This window comes from Aythya ferina (genome assembly GCF_964211825.1).
Source record: "Aythya ferina genome assembly, chromosome: 12".
Classification (NCBI taxonomy): domain Eukaryota; kingdom Metazoa; phylum Chordata; class Aves; order Anseriformes; family Anatidae; genus Aythya; species Aythya ferina.
Genome location: NC_140308.1, coordinates 9,942,251 through 9,964,439, shown reverse-complemented (window position 1 = coordinate 9,964,439; position 22,189 = coordinate 9,942,251). Strand labels below are relative to the sequence as shown.

General features: G+C 39.4%; 1 protein-coding gene across 1 annotated transcript; it reads left to right on the top strand.

The window, feature by feature from the left end:
* Positions 1 to 996: 996 nt before the first annotated feature.
* On the top strand, positions 997 to 22,163 carry GPI (glucose-6-phosphate isomerase). The gene is made up of 18 exons (XM_084533798.1): positions 997 to 1,233; positions 5,448 to 5,538; positions 6,441 to 6,509; positions 8,382 to 8,501; positions 9,463 to 9,546; positions 9,630 to 9,776; positions 11,493 to 11,564; positions 12,608 to 12,652; positions 13,461 to 13,514; positions 14,480 to 14,540; positions 16,114 to 16,157; positions 16,391 to 16,543; positions 16,904 to 17,033; positions 17,400 to 17,476; positions 18,128 to 18,256; positions 18,801 to 18,876; positions 18,962 to 19,028; positions 20,563 to 22,163. Exons 1-18 carry the CDS (start codon positions 1,115 to 1,117, stop codon positions 20,684 to 20,686), a joined length of 1,662 nt encoding a protein of 553 aa, XP_084389924.1. The 5' UTR covers positions 997 to 1,114; the 3' UTR covers positions 20,687 to 22,163.
* Positions 22,164 to 22,189: the final 26 nt, after the last annotated feature.

The following is a 22,189-nucleotide window of genomic DNA, read 5'->3' as shown; positions in this document are numbered from 1 at the left end:
TTTATTATGCTGAAGAAAAAAAATTCTTTGGCTTGTTAAACACTTTTGTTTGAAAAACAAACAAACCTTAGAAAGAGTGCTGTGAGGTAAAGCAGGATGTTTGTTGTACAGTTTATTGTCACTGAAGTATGCATTTGGTAACATAACTAGGTTCAATTAGGAATGTTTGGGGATTTTCAGTAAGGAAAATGATGTAGATTCTGTTGCTTAGGGCTTGGCTGTGATTTTAGTGATCTGAGTCAAATTCACGTTCTGTGGCTGATTTAGGCCCAGATCCATAAAGGGGCTTAGGTGCTTAAAATATGACTTCACGAGGATTTATCCACCTAAGCCTCAAGCGCATAATCCCCAGAAGCCGACACACGCCCCTGTTTCAGCAGGGTTTGCTCTGTGCCCAGACCAGCCCGTTTTTTTCCTTGAAGAACCGAGCAGCTGCTCGCCCGCCTGCCCCGGCCTGCCTTGAGGAGGCGGCGGCCGCGCCCCAGAGCCAGGCGGGCACCCAGGGCCCAGCCGCCGAGCTCCTTATGTAAGGGCCTGGGGGAGGCCAAGGCTGCCGGAGCCAAAGCCCCAGCACCCAGCACAGCGTGCAGGGGCCATCCGAGGCAGCGAGCTGGAGATGCTGCTCTCAGCTCCTCGGGGATTTACACGCCTAAGGCCGGTTTCGGGGCTGGCGCCGAGCCCCCGGTGCGAGCAGCGCCTCACACCCCTCAGTGGGGCTGGGGGGACCGGGCTCGACACGGCCCTTGGCGGCGGCAGCCTGGAAGCCGGAGCATTTCCAGCCCGGTCCCTTCCCAGCACACCGGCACCGAGCCCACCGGCCCCCGCTGCCTCACGCAGGTGCCCCGGGGCGGGGGCAGCGCGTTGCGCAGCATCTTGGGGGGCTCGGAACGGGGGTCCCCGCGGCCCCCACACGCCGCCACCCCTCAGCGAGCGCCTCTCCCGGCCGTGAGGGAGCTCATCCCGCCGAAGGGAAGGAGGCTGGTGGCGGGGCGGAGCCGCGGGCAGGAGGCCGAGCTTCGCTGCTATAAAACCGGGGGCGGCCGCCCCATCCCCGCTCGCCCTGTTCGCTTCCGCGCCCCAGCGTGAGCCGCTTCAGCACTGCCCGGCCGCTAACATGGCGCTGTCCGCCGACCCCCATTTCAAGAAGCTGCTCGAGTGGCACAAGGCGAACGCCTCCAAGCTCGTCCTGCGGCAGCTCTTCGAGGGCGACAAGGAGCGTTTCCAGAAGTTCAGGTGAGGCTGGGGAGCCTCGGGGCTGGCAGAGGGCCCGCCGGCAGGAGGCACCCCCATAAACCCCCACACGCCTGCCGCTGCTCGCCTCGCCTCGAGCGTCCTGGGGAAGGCGGCCGAGGCCGAGCCTCAACGCTCGGGGCCTCCCGGCGGTGCCAGGCGGGCAGGAGGGCGAGCAGCGGCCCCCCCGGGCAGGGGGGAGCCCCCCCGGCAGCCTCGGGCACGGCGGCCCCGCGTGTGCTCGTCCTTGACTCCTCCTTGCGGCTGGGACGTGCCGGGCGGCACAGCGCCGGGCTGCGGCGGCACAGCGGCATTCTGGGGCCTGCCGCCTGCTTAGTCATGAGGAGCTGACTCTCCCCGCGATAAGATGCCTGGCCCCGCGATAAGAGCAGCGCCCCCGGCCGCCCCTGTGCCCCCACCTGTCGGCCCCTGCCCCGCAGTGGCGCGTGTGGGACGTTCAGCCCTCCCCTGCTACACGTACTGCAGCAGACACGTTGCAAGGGCTTTTTTCTAGAGAAGGAAGTAAGACGTGGAAACAGCGTGATAATGTGCAATGTTCTCATCCCATAAAACTGGGCTGCTGTCTCCTGTGCTCAGGAGACTGCTGAGAAGTCACGTGTGGTTATGCTGCTGGGCGCCACCAGCAATCTGGAAAGTCCATTAGTGTGTAGGTACATCACTGATTTGAGTTTTACAGTGAGCCTGGGTAATATACACATGGCCAACTTATTCAAGAAAGACCTATCTTTCCTGTTGCATGTGTCAGAGTTCTCACTGGTAAAGTGACTTTTCTCCTGTTGAACTCATTTGATACTACCTGAATGGTAGTGCAACATCACATATGAAGTTCTGTATACCAGCATACAACAGCTAGCTTCATTTTGCATTGATGTGAGAGGTATGCTCAGTTTTTGAAGCATTAACTTCATCTGGCTCTTCAAACAGAACCTTTGTTAACTGTAAAAACCATATTGCTATCTCTAAGCTAAATTTCCTGTCTCTAGCAGAAAAAAGGTTCTGGTTGCGAGCTTCCTTATCTCCAGTACATTTCAAAAGACTGAATTTGTTAACATCCTTGTAACAAAGGAAAGTTGAAGCAGACTGAGTAAATCCAAAAGTGTAACTGAGATGCTTTGTACAAGACTCTTCCTGAATGGCTTGAGTAAGTGCTACTATTGAGAATAGCACTGAATATTAGTCTTAGTGGCTGTCACTTTATTATGCAAGCTACTTTAACTGTAAAATGTGAGCTCAGTTTCAAATAATTTGTATTTAAGTTCTTGTGAATATGTAATAGACTAAGGGAGTTACACTGACCATTGCTGTGCACCGTTAAATGAGGATAAGGTATTTGGCAACTCATGTTTCAAGCACATATACTCATGTGTGGCATGTTTTCTCTGTGCTGGAAGTTGTGTGTCTCCCAGAATGTGTTTATCTAATTGGTATTTTTCTTGTGGAATGCTCTTTACTGAGGGTACCCACTTCAAGTAGCTGCTTGTCTTAACGTTCTCTTGTGCAAACTGTAAGGACAGGAAATGGTTGAGTTGTTCAAGATTCATTAATCTGTATTAATGACATTTCTCTTCATGATTTTTGTCCTGTTTCCTGATAAACCAACATTATTGACTACCCCAAGAATTCTGTCATACCCAAATAGGCAAAACTGACAGCCAGGTTTAGTTTGATAAATCAGCTTTTGTACTCCTCAGTGATTACCACTTTGCCACCATCCGGCGGCTCTGGCTTGTAGTTAACGTGTTGAAAGCCAGTCCCAGAGGTTTGGCCACAAGGTCCTCTGCTTATCTTGCACCTCTTCCCTCATGTGAAAATCCTCTTCATGAAGATGCTTCAGATCTCTTGGGTATTATCATAAAATCATTGATTCTCTTCTAAGGAAAAAAATACATTTAACTAAAAGTGCTTCGTGACACTTGTGCTGTAGAAATTTTAGAATCAGTTTTTAATCTGAATACCTCAGAGACTAAGTATCTATTAAATCTTACTGTAAGAACCTTTTGCTCACCGGCTGTGGCTTACTGAGTATGGATAGAAGACTTTTCTCCTGTCTTGTCTCCATTGACGAAAACTTGCATAGCCTCTTCTCCTGGTTTGAAGCAGGGTCAAGTATGTACAGCATGTTTTTGAATTTATCTGCTGCCCAAATATACAGTCTGGTAGGAACAGTGGGTCTTTCACTTCACTTTGAAAGGCTGCATCACTTAAGTGTGGATGTGGCTTATGTGACAAGTCCTCTGTTCCACCTGGGTAGTGCTACTGCTGGATGCCGCACTGCAGAATGGGTACTGTAGCAGAATGCAATTGAGCTGCACGTTCCTGTGCTTCTGTTTAAAGAAGGGGTGGAACCCTTGGAGTAAGGGTTTAGGATGGGGTTAGGCTCTATGCTTGTGTTGTACCTCACGTGTGGGAAATGAGAAATCAGATCTCTTGTATTCACTGTTAGCCATTGCTCTTTTTTTTTTTTTTATGGTGTCTTGCAATGCCATCTTCCTGCAGTTTCTTCAACTCAGTGGTGATTTGAATCCAGCCAGAAATTCATGGGGTATATCTGAGTCTAGTGAGGTTGGATTTTTATTTACGTAAGTAAAAATCAAAAAAGTAAAAATAAAATATCTCATAAAGAGAAGATTTTAAGGATTTTATCTTCATGAAGAACACTAAGGCTATCTTTCTATGATTAAGCTGTAGTACTGAAGAATCATCATTATCATGAGATATGTATATATATATATAGAGAGAGAGAGAGAGAGAGATCTCATCATAATGGTCTTGCAGTGCCCTTACTGAAGTGTTGAAAACCTAGTCCTATCTGTAAACATACCCCATGTAATTTTAAATAGACTTGCAGGATTTATTCCTTTTCTGTACTCTATCAATAAAGAGCAAGTTTGGTAGGTGAGAGGTAAGTCTTTTTCTTAGCTAGTTATGTTCCAGGTATTCTTACACTATGTGGTTGGGGTTTCAGGATTGCTTCTTGCACCCTCCTGAAGAAAAGGATGATTAACAGTATTAATACTGTTTTCCCTTGCTTGCCTTGTTTTTTGATAAATGTTCTCTTTAGCCTGTGCTTGAAGTTACACATCTTTCCTTATTTAGTTGCTTCTGTTTTAAAACCAGTTTTCTGGTCTTGAACTGTCTTTTTTCCCCCAAAATTGAAACCACCAAAGTGTCTAGACCTTGCTGGTCATTACTGTTGTGGCAGGTTCAGTCCCATTCTTCCAATTTTGCATTATCTGTCATGTTATATCTGTTTAGGATAGCAACAATGCTATGTTTCATCCCTGCCAAGTCCATAGTATATCTTTGCAGTAAAAAACAAGTAATAATATTTGTGGCCAAATATTGAGAAACTAGAGGCAGGGCAGATAATGAGCAACACGGAAACACTGAATTTAGATGCATGCAATTTCCTGTGGCTTGAGCATGTGGAGCAAACATGACAGTAACTTATAATGAAGGCACTTGTACAGTAGACTTAATAAAGTCTACTGAAAGACTTACAGGACTGACTCTTGAATTTAAAGTAAATGTGTATGTTAGGTTGTTAATTAGTGCAAAGGAGAAATGGGTATAAAACTGCTGTATAAGACAATAGAGCAACTGTAGAAATTTGCATTTTGATACAAGGCTAGTAAATACAACAGGTAAGCAAAGTGAGACTATGCAGTGCACAAATACGAAGTAATTCTGCATCTTACTTGACAGTATTTCTGTACATGAAGTTGTATAGACTTGTAAATGAGTTTTGTTTGGGCTGACATATAAAAAAAAGGCTAAATTTGCTAAAATGAACTGTAGGAAGACAGTATAATTTTCTTCGCTGCAAAAGATGGTCATAGCTTTGTACCTATGATTTAATAGGAAAAAATAGTTGCTAGAGACTGCTAGTGGCTCAGTTGAAAGTGGAACGTGATCATGTGGCTGTGCATTAAATATACTTGTATTTGTATTTGGACTTTCACAAGCAGAAAATGAACACTACAATTGAACTTTTTGAAAACAGTAGTCAAGTTAAAATGGTATACTACCTAGTAAATAGTTTTATAAAATTTGTGGAGGCCCATTAGTCCCTCAGGTTGTCTATATTAACTTAGCCTAACTAGGTTTCTAATTACTTACTATTTGTAGAGTTGTCATTGTCTTGCTTAAAACTCTTTCTAAGAAGGTTTAATTAAGCAACTTATTTGTTTTGGCAGCTTGACTCTGAATACTGATCATGGGGATATCTTACTGGATTATTCGAAGAACCTTGTTACAGAAGAAGTAATGAAAATGCTGGTGGAACTGGTAACTAAAGAAAACTTTGTTTTATTAGTTCAGTGTTATAGAAGTTAACTTTAAACTGTAACTCATTCTATCATTATACACATTTAAGTCTCAATTCAAGAGATGATCAAAGTTCAAGGTCACATGGTTTCAAGCCTAGTAAGGCATTGTTGTAAGTCTTGCATTTTCCTTTGGCCACAAGGAGCAGAGCCATTTTTAATTCCCAGATCTCTCTTGAGCTCTGATTTGTCTGTCAAGACATGTCTGTGACAAACCAGCTGGCATATGGGACCATTACTGAGATTTGCAGTAAAATAAGAGATGAATACCAAGTTGAAAGAGAAGCTGATATTTTTTAAACCTCAAATGGAAATACATTGCTTCGTGTCACGTAGTCTTAGTTTTGAGATTCATTTGTACTTGAATGTATTTTAAGAAGCTTGTGTCATTAACTTCAGTTTAGCGTGGTGTCCATAATTACAACCCTTTCTTAACTATTGGTTCAGCCAAAGGCTAAGATGGAATAGATTTTTTTTTAAAGCTTCCAAAAACAGCTGAATTGAAACTACTTTTGCTGCTATTCTGTTTAAAAACAAACAAACAAAAAAAAACCCTAAGCTGCAAAGGAATATAAATTATTTCTTTAGCAGTCTGTCAAGATGAAACTGAGTAATAAAGACTACTCACTACATCTTGATCTTTTAGTACATGGTACCATGTAGCATTTTTTAAGGAAATAAAAATACTTCCTATAAAATAAGCATGAACTTCTATACATTTTAAAACTAGTTTATGGTGTGTTTTTCATCTAATTTTTAGTTTGCTCTCTTGTGCTAACTGCATACTCTCCTTAGTGTAGCTGGACCTTTGTAGTACATGTTGACTTACTATTTTTAAGAGAAATCTATTTTTACATTTCTCAGGCAAAGTCAAGGGGTGTGGAAAGTGCCAGAGAGCGAATGTTCAGTGGAGAGAAGATCAACTTCACTGAGGTAAGGCTATTTCTGTATATAGTTCTTACCTTTCAGTTGTGCTTATATTATGGATGTTAATGCATCTCTGTAAGAGAAGTTTTGAAAAACTTTAATTGCTACTCTGAAATGCTGAATGTGGTTTTAACTCGTTTGATTCCTTACATAAGAAATTCTAAGCTCTCTTGCAAAGAAGAAAATGTGAATAAAGCTATTCAGTCTCGTCTCCAACAAAAATTGTTTTTAGATGAGTTGGTGGTGTATTTTTTCCTTTCTCTTCTGCACTCTTCTGTAGAGAGGAAGATGAGTTAAGTCTTGAAAAGGGCATAGAGCAGAGTATTTCATTCCATGTATGCCTTAGCAGCTTTTGCCTAACGAGTGTTCATAAAGCTTAGTAATCTGCATATAATGTGTTAGCAAGGGTTGTGTAAGACTTTCTGCTTTGGATTGTTGATGCTACTTATCTTTGGGCACTTCTTGTAGTAGAGAGTATAAGCCATCTTGAAAAACTAGCCATGTAGTTTGGTAAGACTGAGTATATTCCTCTCTGTAGATTTGAGGGTTGTAATGATAGTTAAATCGTCTCTAGAACATACAAAGGAACCAGTTGCACCTTATTTTTTTAAATTTAAAGTAGGTTGAAAACTGGAAAATCAGTGTAACATGGTTTACTGGTCTACCTTAAATATTTAAGTACATTTGAGGTAAATTTGCAGAAATCAATATTTGCTCTGATTTGGTTAACTGATTTAGTTCTTGCATAAGCAGTTTACTTAAAAATCACTCAGTGGCTGAATGTTGTGTTGCTTGTAAATACTGCATGTTTGTAGGAATGAACAGACTAAACCAGGAAGCTTCACTGGAGAATCATTTCTTTTCCTCTTATATTAATGCCTTCAATACACAGTTTTAGACAGTGAGGGGGGGAAAAAAGGGAGCAGGGGGAAATGTGGGTAAGTTTAACATCTGTCTGGTTCTGGTTTTCAGATACTGCTTTTCAATAGCCTCTTGTAACACAGGTTATTACAAGGTTAGCCTATCTCTGATCATATGTTATGGAGTTATTCTTCATTTTTTTAACCTAAGATCAAATATAATGGTTGAAGTCCTTTTAAAGGAATATACTCTTCCTTGATAGCACTTGAACACAATATTAAACTGTCTGGTGTGTTTGGCTTCTGCTGCTAGCTCCCAACTTCCATATAGTCTCAACATGGCAACTTTATTTAGCAGTTACCTTCATGATGACTAATCTTTCATTATTGGCCTGCTTCTCATTTACAGTAATAAGACCTGGAATGAGATTTGGTTTAATCCATTTTCTATTAATGCAAGATAGAAAATTAAGTTGAATGGACTCTGGAGCATGTGGACAGTATGAAATGGCCATGAGAAGTTAAACAGAATGCTGTCAAACAGTGTTAATAGAATAAATGTAGAGCAGTAAGACAGAAGGAAGCTGCTTAATAGCAAGAACTGACTTGTCTACTACTCTTGTTCAGATTTGGAAAACTTTTTAGCCATGTCCTAAATATTTAAGACTTGTCTGTGTTTAATGCTGCAGGCATTGACTGCTCAGTTTGTTCTTAGGTGGAAATTATTTGTAGTTCACCCAAGCATGATACTGCCAGGTGTTTGTCCTGATGAGTTAGAACTTGTAGGCTAATATGGTGCAAAGACAGTGTATAAAGTAGCACATATCTGACCACTCGTTATGGGGGCAGTCTTTACTGTCTACCAAAATTTAGAAAATTTTTGTTTAACAGCAGACAGCAGTTGAAAGCAGTTCCAGTTAATCTGAAGGATTATTAACAGCTCTTAAGATTGTACTACTTTCTGGGTGAAGTGCAAGTCACAAATAACTCATGTTTTTCCTTCTTCCTCTTGTTTTAGAACCGAGCTGTGCTTCATATCGCTCTGAGAAATCGTTCCAATGTGCCAATACTTGTGGATGGGAAAGATGTTGTTCCAGAAGTAAACAAAGTGTTGGACAAAATGAAACACTTCTGCCAGGTATAGTATATCACTATAACCTTTCATGTTTGTATTATAGTCAACCAGGTTCTCTCACAGGCATGTTGTGAAGCACTGATTATAGACTGGTTCACACAAGCTATTCTCCACTTGTTGAGTTAGGTTTATAACAGTACTGGCTCAAGCATGGAGTTAGAGCTGTTTTAAGCGTGACTTTCTTGCATGTCAGTTTGTAGGTGGTCTTTTCTTTGATGGGCTCTCCAGATCTTACTCCTTCAGTAGTATTTATTTCAGAAGTTTGAAGTCTTGTAAAACATGAGGTACCCCATTCAAATATGGCTTTATTTCTTCTTAACGTCTTTCTTACTACTTGACTCTCACATAGAAACTGCTTCTTAAAATTCTTGTAAAATCAGAAGGAGAGAGGGAAGAAGTTCCCAGCTCACTTTTAATTTGACTGTGGTCTGCTTAAGTAGTTTTTTTTTTAAAGATCCACTGTCTTTAGGTCGGATACATTTATGATTCTACTGTTTCAACAACACAAAGCTTTTTGTTCCCTAGTTAAATACAGTAATCTTCAAATATCATTAATGTTTATTGGTTCTGTACATCTTTAATGTAGGCATCTGTTTAAATGTCTTGTGCAAATAATTCAATGCCTAAGACTCTTTCATGTCTAGCTTGACTTCTATTGTCCTTATGTTCACCTGTTGCAAATGCTTTAGCAGCCCACATGTAAGAAGACTAAACTGATTTTTGCAGTTTGTTTTAAATATGTGCATTAAATTTCTAACACTTAAAGAAGTAAGCATTAACGAAGTGTCTACCCAGCAAGGTAGTTTTGAGTATTGGCTTTAAGGTCTAGAAACTTTAATTTTTTTTATTTTTTTTTTTGGAGATGCTCTGCAGTAGCGCTTGAAAATACAGCCTACTTCCAGGGTTAGAGTTATTAACTTCAGCATATACATAGCATAAAATACTTGGTTTCTTTTCCTGCCAGAGAGTCCGTGGTGGTGAATGGAAAGGTTACACTGGGAAGACTATTACTGATGTGGTCAATATCGGGATTGGTGGCTCTGACTTGGTAAGCAGCTGACTTCTGTACATTTTACATCTGTGTGTACATGTCTGCAATGAAGATAAAACCTAACTGTTGGTTTTCTTCAGGGGCCTCTGATGGTAACTGAAGCCCTGAAACCATATTCCAAGGGAGGCCCACGTGTTTGGTTTGTGTCTAACATTGATGGTACTCATATAGCCAAAACCCTGGCTGAGCTTAAACCGGACACTACACTCTTCATCATTGCATCAAAGGTATGTCTAATAAGGTCACTGGTGTGACATACTTCAAGTGGTCAAAGATTCAGTCAAGACTTCAGTCCACAGGAAGTTCTAGATTAAGGACTTCTAGTGTACACTAGTTCAAAAAACAGAAAATCTGTTCTGATTAATCCTAAACTTGAAATACAAGTGTATATTGCTACTGAAATGTTTAAGGATCTAGAAGTCAAGCACAGAAAATGACTTATTCTTGAGAAGTAATACACAAGAGCAATTTGATGTTGTTTTGGGCATTTCTTAGCCAACACAAATTTAAATTATTAACAAGTTTTGTTACTATACTTCGTGGGTGGAATGTGTGATCCCATTTTTATATTTCTTGGAAATTCAAGAACTCATCTCATTCCTTACTTTTACTTCTGGTCTTTTCATATTGCTTATGAAGGACAGTGTCAATAGTGTTTTTTTGCATTGATGTTTCACATCAGTGTAGTTTGGGAATCTTCATTCTGTTTCAGGGTAGTAGCAAAAGCTCATTCTCTAACTTGAAGGCTGAGTACCTTGAACATTATAAATATTAAGCTTCTTTACTTAAACTACCAGCAGCCTGCCTTCACCTGTTTTTAAGACGGCACTTTATTTCTGAATATGGACTTAATAGCTACCTTTGTAAATCTCACCTTGTTAGCAAGCTTATTTTATAACTTCATAAACTTAATTGCTAGTAGCCAAATTCCTCTGAGGTATGCTGACTAGAACATACTGGCTTCTGCCTTATCAGAGGAAACTGAAGACAATTCATCATTACATAATGTGGATTGCCTTCATTTGTAAAGCACAGTAGGACCTTTTTACTGTTGATGACAGAATCTGCAATAAATGAACATGTGTGTAATGCTGACCATGCTCTACTGTGGTGCTCATTATCTTATTTTGGCAATACTGTAGCTGAGCAACTTCTGGAATAATAAGTAAGCTTTGCAAAGTAATACTAATGGTCATTTTGAATAATTGAGGTCAAGCATCATGGTTCAAAGGCTCAGAAGACTGCAAGATTGAAAGAGTAACACTTCAGTTTCTATTTGCCAAGCTGTAGTTAGATAATTGGATTTATTTGGAAGAAGATGAATGGTATTTTTTTGTTTTCCCTAACAGGCTTGTTTCATAATGAAATACTTCTGGAGATGGATGAGAGTAGGTTGAATGTAGTGTTCCCCCTTAAAGCAGAATTTTGATGGTTGAGTAAATCAGAATGGTTGTAGATCTTTGCAGAACTGCATGACTGAACTTCTTTGCACACTTCATGAAGCAGGAAGATATTTTCTCTAATCAGCAAAATAGTTTTTGCAGAGTCTTAGCAAAAATGAGTGGTGTTGCATGGAAAAGAAGGAATAAAAGAACAAGAGGACAGTCCAGCTGGGTTGTCCTGTTTTGAAGCTCAATTAGCTACTTCCTAATTGAGTGATATAACTTCATATTTAGTAGAAGTACAGGGAAAATAACTTCAGTCTCAAGGTTTTGTGTAACAGTTTGGAGGTGGGAAGGAAATAGGGAGTAACTACTCCAATTCCAGCAAACTGCTGACTTGGATTGGTAAGCTTGCTAGTTTTTTTCTGAAATGTGGTAGCAGCTGTCTTACGAACCTCTAGAATTACTCAGATCTGGTTATCTGAAAAAATGTTTTAGCAGCCTGAACTTGTTTCATTTTGAAGTACAGTGTCTTATACTTCTCTGTTTTCTGATGTACAGACTTTCACCACCCAAGAAACGATCACCAATGCAGAAACGGCCAAAGAGTGGTTCCTACATGCTGCTAATGATGTAAGTCTAATGTGCTTAGATTACGTAACAGAATGCAACAGATTTTCATTGTGCAGTTTCTCCCCAGTCATTTTAAGCATGCTTTGGATTGGGGCCAATAGCTGCCCAAGCATAAGCTGTGTAGCACAGCAAATGCTGTGCACAACACTGAAGTGCATCATGATACAGGCTGCTATGTCTGAACAAAGTAACAAAACAAGTTATAGACAGTGGTTATGGTTGGTTTTCTCTCAAATCCTGCCTCTAAAGTAATACACAGTTGCATCTGCCTTAGAGCTAGCTAATGGTTTGGTGGAACCACTGACACAGAAAGAATATAGTCTCTACATGTCATTACCTTTCAGTTCTTGGGAAGTCTTTCAAAACTAGCAATGAAGTTATGGTTGAAGCAGTAAAATAAGATAAAAGCAGTAAAATAAGATTTCTGTAGCAGATGGTTGTGCTATGAACAGAAGCCTTGTTTTTGGCTTATTCTGTTCAATTTCTTGTAAGAAAAGCAATACTGCCTGCTCTGGTGGTTAATGTAGTCTTTAACATGTTCCAGTGAGGGTAACTGTACTTAATTCGAGAGCAGGGCATTGAAGTCTCCCATTACATTAGTTAAAGACAATTCATCTTTGCCTGAACACTTAACAAAAGACCCAAGTCTAAATCTGTAGCTTTAGATTTATCAGTAGTTGCAGTTGTCCTGATCTTGCTACTGTAGCAGGAAGGGCAACACTTGCACAACAAACTCCATCTGCCCAAAAGTGGTATTAGTGATATACCAAAATGGTAACGTACTCTTAAGGAAACTGAGTGCTGCTCAAAGTAGTGACTACCTCCAGAAGGAGGCCTTCATGAAAATATTGTCAGAACATTATCTTCAGATAGGCATTCTGCCAAATCTTACACTGTATGTGATTAAGTTGATTTCAAGTTGATAAACATGCAAATAACTAATGATAGTCAACAATATTTTGTTTAAAAATAAACCTGATTTGCTATCATTTATAACAAAAACAATTAGAATTCTAGATCTGACATTGTTCATTTTTATTAAGCCTTCAGCTGTGGCCAAGCACTTTGTTGCCTTGTCTACCAATGGTGTAAGTATAAGAACTTTATTTAAATTTTCTTCTATGTACTTTGAAGATGGTCTTACTGTACCTTCCTGTAAGGAAGCCTTTAAGATGCCATTATTTGTATACTAATAATTAGCTTTCCTATTGAACGGATGCATATATGTTCTACAGAACATAAAATGAATCCTTCCAAAGCACCGTTATAGATGTGTTTTCTGCTGGAGCTTTATAAATCTGAAATCAAGATGTTGTGCTTGTAATACCTATCCTGTTATTAATGAAGGGTGCCTGTTATTGTTTAAGTGTGTGTGAATGCAATTCTATAAATAAATGTTAATCAAAATACTAAGATAAGTGCTGAAGTGATGCAAATAGTTTGTGAGTAATTTCTTGCATACGATAAGCATAATGTACCTTGATGCGGTATTTCACACAAAATAGAAGGAGGGGGGAGCTGCAGCAATTAAAAAAGGCCCAGCAATAGAAGACCCAGCAACAATCAAGGCTGCCAGGTAAACTGGTGTGAAGCTCCGTTGTAATATTCTGGGCATGTTGAATGTAAACAGTATCAGTTCAACTCCTAACTATACTGTCACTCTGATAGAATGAGTTATGTCATTGAATTCAAGACTGCTGAATGGCAATAGTGATATTTGGAAATAAAAGTATAGTGTATTTTCTGATGGATGCTATGTATTCTTAAAATAGGTGTAATTGGGCAATTGTGTATTTAATAGGCGTAAAACCTGTGCTTTTTATTTGCTAGACATCAAGGTTTTTAACAATGTTTGTCTTCTCTTCCATGTTTTTTTGTTTTTTTTTTTAATTCTAGCCTAAAGTTAAAGACTTTGGAATTGACCCTGAGAACATGTTTGAATTTTGGGATGTAAGTAAATGTCTAATGTTGTGCAGTAGATGCTAACCATTAGAATTTATTTCAGAAAGTGTTAATTAGATGTCAGCAAACTAAATAATAACCAAAACAAAACTAAAAAAAATAGTAGCTGTATTCTCAGTACTGAAACATTTGAAAAATTATGCCTAAAAGTAAACTGAGTGTGACAGGCAAGTAAAGCAGTCTTGTATCTTGTCCATTCAATTCAAATCCTGCTGTAGATGAAGGTCTGAAGAAGAGCCTTCTGTATTCTTGGCTGACTAATCATCTGCTGGGTAATAGGAGATAGAAGTCTTAGCTTATTCCTCTATGTAAGTAGTTATTATAAGCTGTGACATTTGACTGTTGGGGTCTACTGTATATAACCTACGTCTGTAAAGGTCAAACATCAGAAACTGGAGTAACTTGATGTTTTATAGCAGATGCATATTTTAAGTAGTGCATTTAGCCTTGGCCTTTCTACTTATCTACTTAAAATCAGAAACAGGCTGGTTTCTGTCGCATTGACTCTGCCTGACAAACTACACTTCAAAGCTACCATTTAGAACTTAACTAGAGCGTTACCTTTTCCTACGTAATGTTACGATCTTGCTGACTCAGGCTTCTCTTACATATCAGTACTAGGAAAGCAATTAACACAAGCTGTGAATCTAGTATTTGAGAATGAACTGCAGTCATTATCAAGAGAGCTATTTCAACAGATGTTATATAAATCATAGCCTCTAGACCAGATGGAAAACTTCAACTCCTTAAAGAAATGCATACTTAAGGATTTGTTGGGGCTACTGTAAGGTACAGGTCCCCTTGGCCATGCCATGTGATTTGTAGTGAATTGCCCCCAAAAATAATCTTTTGCTGAAAATAGTCTAAACGCATGCTGCTATTTCCTAATAGTTTAGATAAGCTTAAATTTAAAACCTTTACACTTCTATTGTCTAAACTAATCTTTTTTTCAGTGGGTTGGTGGTCGCTATTCTCTGTGGTCAGCCATTGGTCTCTCCATTGCCCTGCATATTGGTATGTATTCCCGTGATACATTAATAAGAACCTATTTTGGGAGTATATCTGTGGAATATTTTAACAATACTGGATTGTGGATCAGTTTTGGGACAAATATTGTTTTACCCAACTTCTTCTCTGAGCTTCTGCTAAAATCAAATGTGATGGAAATGTCAAAGCTTCAGTACTATAAATGTAGTTTGCAAAGTTACTCATGTAGGTACAAGTAGTCAAATTACATCTATTTGCTTGCATTGCCAAAAGTGCTTGGCTTATGTAAAGTCACATCAGTCTTGAAAACTAGATTTTTACAACTGACATGCATCAACTACTTAAGAGTAGAGTATTGAGTTATGTAACTTCTGTGTGTCAAATCTTATCTCCAATTCTGCTTGAGTTGTTTAGCATAAAAAAAAAAAAAATCCCTTCTATCACATCATAAGCACCAGTACTTATTCTCCTAGATTATGAAGCCTGATGGCATACGAGTGCTGTTTCTATTTGTAATTCTTTGTGGAACAAAGATAAAGACCCTCTAAATTGATCCCCACCTATCTGTACTGCTACAGGGGCACCATGGGCATCTCTGCAGGTCTCAAATGCATGTGGAGAGCACACAGTGGATGTGAAAGAGCTCTAGGAACTGTTTCTTGGTGAACATGCTGTTCAGCAGTCTTGCATTTGTTCCCTCATCAATCATTTCCAATAGTTAGTCTTGAACCATAAAGTTACATATTTTCTAAATAAAAGATAGAATTACCATAGACTGATGTTAGAAGAAAAACATTGGTTATGGTGTTCTTAGAATGATATGAATAGCAGTTGTGTGGAAAAACCAATTTGAACAGCAAAATAAACTTCAGTCAGACACTGTTTCGTCTACAGTAAACTGTCTAACTCTGCTGTTAGATCTTGTGTTGGCTATCTCCACTGCTTGTCCTTAGATCCTTTATCTGCCAGAGCTGGCTTCTGACCATAGTTAGAGCTTCTGCTTTGACTGCCAGATACTTCACTTCAATCTCCTGTTTTTCTGTATGACAATCAGGATTAATGGTTTCGTGCGAAAGGATGGCATTAGTTTAAAAACTCTGTGAAAATAAATGATGATTAAATCCCCTATTAATAGAGCAAACAAAATCAGGTGAATTTTCTAGGAGAACCTTTCAAAACAACCTTTACTACAGTTTATCCTTAGACCAATGCAGAAATTCCTGCTTTAGTAGCCTTGTCCTGATTTTTGGGGAAGCTTTGCCCAGTGTGGTTAATAAGCAAGAAAATTGCGTAGCCTTTAATAATACCAATTCTGGCTTTAATGTCTTTGTTTTCCTTCCAGTTGCTCATTTTGCCTGAATAGGGAGTTTAGGCAAAAGTTTTGAAGTATGTTCCATGAAATTGGGCTTGCTCTGAAGTCCAAGCTTTAATCATAACTAATATCTGTCCTATGGGATGTAAACTCCGGGAGAAGTTAAAGTACAATTTTAAACTCAATTAGTGGTTGGGAGCCTTTCTGCGTAAAGGAAAATTCTCTACCAGAAAAATCAAGTTTAAGTTACAATAGTAAATGTAAATTGACTTTTTTTTTCATTGTTAGGTTTTGACAACTTTGAGAGTCTGCTTGCTGGAGCCCACTGGATGGTGAGTGTGGGATGCCTATTTCAGATTTGCTTCTCTTAAGTTGATAAGATAAGTGAAGGCAGACTGGTTTCTAAAGTTCATCTCCCGATGCTTTCTCAGTGCTTCTAAAATGACTGTCTTGGGGACGTCTCTAGGTTAAAACAGCAGCTTAAAAAAAAAAACACAAAAACACTTAGGATTTGGGAGGGGTGACAATTAATTTGAGAACTGTAATTTTTTCATTTGTTAAAAAGGATAACCACTTCCATACGGCTCCACTGGAGAAGAATGTGCCTGTTCTGTTGGCAATGCTGGGGGTCTGGTATATAAACTGCTTCGGATGTGAAACCCATGCACTTCTGCCCTATGACCAATACATGCACCGCTTTGCTGCCTACTTCCAGCAGGTAAGACCCAACCAGAGTAGAAGATTTCAAGAAGCAACGATGTAAGTGTGCTTTTGTCCTGGATCTAGATCCAGGACATATGTTTTTAGGTTATAACTGTAATCATGTAAATTGATGTAATCAAGAACAAATAACGGTGCCAAGATTGCTCTTGTCTTATTTGTTTGATTAATTTAGAGATTTGTTCCTTATTCCCTCAGATCTCAGTTAAGTTTGCGCCCATAAATTAAGCAGCTGTAACCCTGGTATTTATGGAATTTCTATAAAAAAGCAGCACTTAATAGAGTTGAAGTATATATGGAACTTTGTACTGATAGTGATGGTTCTGCAAGAAAAATGATAACTACTCTTCCCTTTTAGGGTGACATGGAGTCTAATGGCAAGTACATTACCAAGAAAGGTTCTCGTGTGGACTACAGTACTGGCCCTATTGTGTGGGGAGAGCCAGGCACCAATGGGCAGCATGCTTTTTACCAGCTCATTCATCAAGGTAAACTAGGACTTTACCTTACGATCCGCCGTTTGGAGTTAAATTCTGACCATAAAGCTGCAGGGGTGCTAAGTTGACACTGATCTAGAGGCTGGGCTCTAGTCTAGGCTAGTGTGACATGACTGTAGTGCCCTTAATTTGTGCCTTTACAAGGCTACAGATGCAGGTCTCACATCTACAATAAGGAGCGTCAACTAGAATTGAAACTGAACCGTATAGTCACTTCCCCTAGTTCATATAATTTTTTTTAAATTGTTAAAGTGGCTAACTCTTCCAATAACTCTAAGTGGGACGAGAATAAGTTTTGTTTGTTTTTTTTTTTTTATCTTTAATGTTGTAAGGCTATTAATGTGACTCTTCTTGCAGGGACTCGCATGATTCCCTGTGACTTTCTGATCCCAGTCCAGACTCAGCATCCAGTCAGAAACGGTTTGCATCACAAGGTAATGAGTTCTTTATCAGGACACCCATATTTTCTTGTTGCATTGTGTACCAGCAATTTTCTTCTGTCAGACAAGTATGGTCTTTAAACAATGATAGTGTAGGAGAGACCATTTTATGGTTTGTAGGGAGCATAAATGTTTATCTTCAGTAAAACTAGTAGGATAAAAAATACCCATCAACTTGCATGTTAATATTAGTCAAGGAATAGGAAACTAAACTTCTGTATTGGTAGGGATTGCTGTGTGGTGTACTGTGAGAACTTTCATTGATAGAGTACATATTGTCCAACTTTGACTATTCTTGGTGGAAAAGCAGCTGGCATTCTATGTTAATACTATGGTGTGGAATAGACACTGGTTGAAAGGGACATGAAATCCCAGCTCCTTTGATCTTACTAGGTTTGTCAGTTCTAATGGGCAAGATTTCTCAGAGCAATCCTGTATGTTTTTGGATGCACACACTATTAAGTAGTAATCAAGTGTCTCGCCACTCCAAGGTAAAAAGCAATAGCAGGCATTATACACAAAGGTATAGCATAATTTATTGCCATATTCAGTGCTAAAAATAAGACTTCTCAGTCTGCTTGCAGGCACTGAGTATTTTTTTTTTTTTTGAGCTAATGAAGTAGTTGTTTGTCTTCTACCTGCTAGATCCTTTTGGCCAACTTCCTTGCTCAGACTGAGGCCTTGATGAAAGGAAAGACTGCTGATGAAGCTCGTAAGGAACTGCAAGCAGCAGGACTGAGTGGGGATGCTCTGGAGAAGCTTCTTCCCCACAAGGTAATCAGGCTCTGTAATTTGCCAGTTTTCATCTGATTAGTAGTATTGCTGTTGTGAGGGCGCTGCCTTGGTATGCTGCTTGATGGCTCTTGTTAATGGCAGCAGTGCCCTCCGGTGGCTATTAAGTGCTATTGTCTTGACAACAGTGAGAGTCATATTTATTAAAGGCTCTACCTTGCCAGGTACAGTGGAGCAGTCTGTAAATGGCACTACCATTAAGTATAATGATCTGAAGGTTTTTGAGGCATTTCAGGTAGAGTTGTGTGTTCATTGCCGCAGCTTTGTTTCACAACTTCACATGGCCATGGTGGGTGTAGCAGTGCTTGGAGATAATGTCTTGCCATTGTTTGTAATAGGCTACAAAAATAATACAGAATTTTTACAGAAAATTATATGGTTGAAACTGTTAGCCTTTAAAGCTTTCAGGATTACTGTTTTGCTGCTAATACAAATAATCGAATGTGGGCTGTCAGAAAAACGTGCAACTTGCATCAGAAACCTGTTAGTATGCACTATACTACAGTGTACCTCTTGTTTTTCAAAGGTCTTTGAAGGCAATCGCCCAACCAACTCCATCATGTTTACAAAACTCAACCCATTCACTTTGGGAGCAATCATCGGTAAGTAAAAGACCTTTCAACTGTGAATGCTTAGTAAGACTTTATGATGAAGCTTATTGATGAATAATTTATTTTCCTGTTTTAGCCATGTATGAACACAAGATATTTGTTCAGGGAGTTGTCTGGGATATTAACAGCTATGACCAGTGGGGGTAAGTCTCCTTGATCTGTTTCTGGTATACTTACCAACTGTGGTTTACCTTAATGTGTCATGATTTAGAGAAGACAATGAAAAATAGTGGAATACTTAAATGATTATGGGATAGTTTTAATTAGGAACCAGATATTCTGAGAATAAACCACCATGTATCTTATCCACCATGTATCTTCAGCCATGCATAATGACCCTACATACAACTCCAGCTAGTGGACCTTTGCTTTTTCAGTATAAAAACCAACAAACTGAATGCAGAAAAGATAGCTGAGCAGGCTCAGCACTGTAATAATGAGAACATAGTCAATCAGGCTGAATGCGTGCTTTGACAAGTATAAGGGGAGAATTTACCTTGTAATGGGGGGGGGGGTGAAAGCATCTCCAGAAACACGTGGTAGGCAGCTGAGTGGTACCTGCTAGTTAAGACTAACCACCTGAATTTTTCTTGTGCTGGAGCTACATGAAGGCATCTGCCAATCTTGCATAGGAGTCCCTAGCCTAATGCAGGCTGCACCTCTGCCTACACTTGTGGTAGAGCTCCATGTATAAAGCAGCTGCTTAATAAGGAGTTTGTTACTTTAGTTTCTTTAAAAATAGAAGACTTTTTCAGGAGATAATTATTATCTTTAATCTGTAGTGATTAACTGTAGAACATATTGTGTGGAAAACTTTCCCAAGAAAGAGCTGGGAAAAGGATAACTTTTTTTTAGGTGAAACCTGCCTGTGTCACAGCAGGGGTTATTTCAAAGACCATGTTTTCTATGAAGGCTTAGAATACTAATTTACACTAAGCTCCCTTCATAAAAACTGAATGAGAGATCTTCTGAATATATTGTTAGAGCTATGTTACCACAGCAGTTTGTTTTTTTTACCTAAAACAGTGAAGCAGAAACTGGAAATGGAAGACTGTCTGATTAAAGCTGTAACTATCTGCTATAAAATCTGAAAAACGAGTGGGATACAAATACAGCTCTTTCTGTAGCACATGAAAATCTAGAATGGAATCCAAACCTAAATATGGAATGTGGGGAGGGCAAGCAGAATATGCTGTAGAACCAGTTTAGTTTCTTGCAGCTGTTGGAATATATCTCTTGGTGGTTTGTGTCTGGATAGCCCTCTGTAGTGCTGAAGAAAGCTTTCAGTCCCAGAGCTTGGCTGTTTTTATTCATTGTCGTGGTGCTGCAAGTCAGTGTTTTGATTGATACTGTATTTAATGGTGAATCAGGAGCATGCTGAATGCCTTCTGCTCTGCAGCAGGCTGCATAGCATAAATGAGTACTGAAAGGGAGTTACAGTGCAGAAAGAGTACATAAAACAAAGCTTTCTCGTTAGAGATCTTGTGTAAATTGAGCTGTTTGTTCAGCTAGGCAGTTGTACTTGTGAGAATCCCAGTTTGTGAATGACACTACAATAACTAATTTGGTCAGCCATAATGTTAACTGTCATGTTACTTTTTACTGGCACCTATTCTTAACATACCTTAAATTAGTACTAATACTGCTTTTTTTGTTCTCATACTTCTTTAAATGCAGAGTTGAGCTTGGAAAACAACTTGCCAAGAAAATTGAGCCTGAACTGGAGTCAGATGCTCCAGTGACATCTCATGATAGCTCAACAAATGGGCTCATCAATTTCATCAAAAAACACAGAGCCTGAAGTGAAAGATTCTGAGGACATCGACAATCTAACGACCGAATACTTAAGTCTGTTGTAGTTGTGCTTTTTTAGCCACTTTTAACAAAAATAGCACTTTACCGACATAGCTTCTTCACTTGTTGCAGTTAATCCTGTTGCGTCAAGTGTTACCAATGAAAACTAGTTGTGAAACCCAGAGATTGTATAGTTGCTTTCTATTTTTGTGGTTGTTGATCTGTAAAGTGCAGCTGGTATGTTCATCACTTCTTATCCGTCAACTTCCTTAAAGATGATCACATGATATTAGGAAATAAAAGATATGATGGATGAGTAAAACTTCTTCACTTTTCTGTATCTTTAAAACACAGACCCAGTAACATTTTTCTTATTGTGTGTAAGGTTCTCTAAAGTCAAGTGCACCAGCTTGTTGGGCATGTCATTGCCTTGGACTGGGTCTGCTATAAGCTAGAAGTATGTTCAAAGAATAGAGTAATCTATGGCTATAAATTTTTTCAGGTTTTATGTTAATGTGTCTGAGCAAGATGCAGATGTTTTAATACTATTATGTAAAGTTTGCCACTCTTGGTAGGTCTGTATTGATTTTGTCCAGAAGCCATGAAAGCTCTGCACAGACAGCTGTTCAAAAAGCAGGAATATTCCTGGACTGACAGTGATGTATTGAGCTCTGGAAAGTTTGGAAAACTATGTGAAGCTGAAGATTGGCATTACTTGCAGCAATGTATTTTTGGTACCTTCAAGTGATGGTTTATTTCAGTCTTAACTCTATTTCAGTCTTAAATCTCCATCACTCTAACAGAAGTCTGACTAGAGAACAATGTGACTGCTTGTGAATGAGTTGCTTATCCTCTAATTCTCTACCCCTCTTACTCCTCTCTGTTAGTAGAGTAGCATGCTGTGGCTGTTGTTCCAAACACCTCTAATAAAGGTAAGACACAAGCATGGAAGGGAGAAATAAGATAACTGTTGTGCTCATACAGTGACAAGAAAGTCTGAGCATGCAACTCCTACTGCGCATGTTTGCTGCCAGTCAATGAATTGGCAGCATCAGCAGCCTTGTTATTACTGATATGACACACCAAGAACTCCTTCATAAGGTTAACAATGTCTGCTTAGATTGGAACTTTACATTCATACTGTGAACAGTACAGTGGTGCTATGTTCTTGGATCACCATTACAAAGTACTGCCACAAGTAGCCCACCAGAGGGAGTTAAAATATTTTCACAAAAGGTTTTAAAACTTTCCTTTAGCTCTGTAACAGTTCCTGCATCTCAGCTCCTCACACTTTGTTAAGAGGTATGTGTAAAGTGACATCCTGCATGATCCTAGTGGTATTGCGGGGCGGCTTACGTTGTTATCTGTTACTCCTGTAGACTTCTACCCCCAGAAATTTTACCTCATAACACAAAGCAGAAGAGCAAAAAGACTGTCGTACTGTTTGTGTGTAATAAAACAATACTCCAGCAGTGGTGACTTCAGGCTTGTGAAACAGCTCTTTATTGTG

Excerpts from the sequence above, each read along its gene's own strand:
- GPI (XM_084533798.1), top strand. The coding sequence starts at position 1,115 with ATGGCGCTGTCCGCCGACCCCCATTTCAAGAAGCTGCTCGAGTGGCAC. Across the intron at positions 5,539-6,440 it reads TGAAAATGCTGGTGGAACTG|GCAAAGTCAAGGGGTGTGGA; the intron begins GTAACTAAAGAA and ends TACATTTCTCAG. Across the intron at positions 16,158-16,390 it reads TTGCTGGAGCCCACTGGATG|GATAACCACTTCCATACGGC; the intron begins GTGAGTGTGGGA and ends TTTGTTAAAAAG.